At 37.4% G+C, this 1,752-nt stretch overlaps 1 protein-coding gene across 1 annotated transcript; it reads right to left on the bottom strand.

Moving 5' to 3' along the window:
- Nucleotides 1-226: 226 nt before the first annotated feature.
- Nucleotides 227-1,254, bottom strand: LOC122282624 (heavy metal-associated isoprenylated plant protein 47-like). Its single transcript, XM_043094566.1, has 3 exons — nucleotides 1,115-1,254; nucleotides 734-809; nucleotides 227-591 (listed from the first exon to the last, which is right to left on the bottom strand). Exons 1-3 carry the CDS (start codon nucleotides 1,118-1,120, stop codon nucleotides 308-310), a joined length of 366 nt encoding a protein of 121 aa, XP_042950500.1. The 5' UTR covers nucleotides 1,121-1,254; the 3' UTR covers nucleotides 227-307.
- Between the last annotated feature and the right edge of the window lie 498 nt (nucleotides 1,255-1,752).

Below are 1,752 nucleotides of genomic sequence, written 5' to 3'. Positions count from 1 at the left end.
GAAAATTGCTGACAAACAAAAAAGAAACATTGTCAGCTTATTAAATGATCTAGTCAATAATCTCTGAAGTAATGAACACGTTTCTTTTTTTTTTTTAAGATTAAGTTTATCGAAATTATCAACGTATACAGACAAATAAAGATCTAGCTAGCTACATCTCAGGATGTCAATACAAGCTAATTAACAAGTGACAAACAAAGAAGTTATTTTGAATCTAAAAACAATATTAATAGTAAATAAAGGAAACGAATCTCTTCCATTAATATGATAGATCGGTGTGAGAGTACCGGGGAAGTTCATTCCCTGATCACATGAGAGGGCAAACACTAGGTGGACTGGGATCATAAGCCACTTTATAATATTCAGGCTGAGGATGATAACAAAGTGGTACTGTCCATGCACATGGAGGTGGATCTTTCTTCTCTTCTTCCTTTTTCTTCTCGGGGGTTTCCTTCACTTTTTCCACGGTTAATAAGCTAGCACAGCCAACCTTCTTCCTCAAGGATTTGGTCAAGCAAGCTGCATCAACTCCATCTCCAACCACCACCACTTGATCTTTCTTTTGCCCATCTAATGTCACTGACGTAACACCTAAATATATGTATATATATATATATATATGACATTAATGTAAACCAAGAGCTAGAAAAAATCATCGGAATACGAATCAAGCAATTGGGAGATAAGATTTTAATGAACAATATTCAAGTATGTATGAGCTATGAATATATACCATCTGTTGCAGCAGCTAAGGCCAAGGCTTTGGAACGGCATTTGTCACACGGTAGCACCTCAATCACAATCTTTTGCTGCACACCATTCGAGCATATATAGAATACACGTCTAGTCATGTTGATATGCATACAAAAACTGACGGGTAAAATTATGACAGATCGTTCCGGCTGCTATCAATGTATTTATGCACGAGGATACATAGTGGTGGAACAAAATTGATCTTGATATTGCAGAAAGAGACATTTTGCATGAAGCAAATAAAATGAAGGAGCTTTGTCATAACATAAATAACCAGTGTAGACATCAAGAAAAGCATTGTTCTTTCTTCTAGAAAAAATAGAAGAGTAACATAAATCGTTGTTTGGATTAGATGACTTACCTTCATACTCGGAAATGTTGGACAAAAGCTGAGTTTTTCAAGAGGTGGGTTGGTACAAATGACTTGATTTTACAAGAAGCATGCAGATGAAGAACCCTCAGACTTCATTTATAGTCAGCAGTTATAACCTTACCAAACCCACACCCCCCCCCCCCCCCCCCCCCATCCTACGTGTTAGTGATCAGAGCAGCCTAGATTTGATTATGGAAATTGACTAATCAGGCTGGAGATCCGCTTTTTAGGGGTTCAACTTATACTGCCCTATAACAAGCATCCACGAAGTTGCGTTTGCTTGCTAATTTATCTTTACGAACTGTAATAATCTCACTACAAGTCAACTATAAAGCAGTAAGTCAACTATAATTAGACATTTATAGAGTCCAAGAGTTACAGCAGTGTATCACTGGTGATCTCCGTACCATCACGTGTTTGGACTAAATTAGTGGCGGAAATGACTGAGCTCAGAGCTCTCACGATCAAGTAAAAAGTCTTGTTTTGTGATTTGTGTTTTCCAGATCTCCCAAGGCTTTCTTTCAAATGTAAAACTCTTTGTTGTGTCGATCCCAATAATAGCTAGTTAATTTGTTGAGTTATCTGACCCAAGAACTTGGAGCTAGCATGAGGAAATGGGCTAATAT

The sequence above is a fragment of the Carya illinoinensis genome, chromosome 11 (assembly GCF_018687715.1).
Source record: "Carya illinoinensis cultivar Pawnee chromosome 11, C.illinoinensisPawnee_v1, whole genome shotgun sequence".
In the NCBI taxonomy this organism is placed as follows: domain Eukaryota; kingdom Viridiplantae; phylum Streptophyta; class Magnoliopsida; order Fagales; family Juglandaceae; genus Carya; species Carya illinoinensis.
Note: the sequence above shows the minus strand (reverse complement) of the source record. Positions and strands in the feature narration are given on the sequence as shown.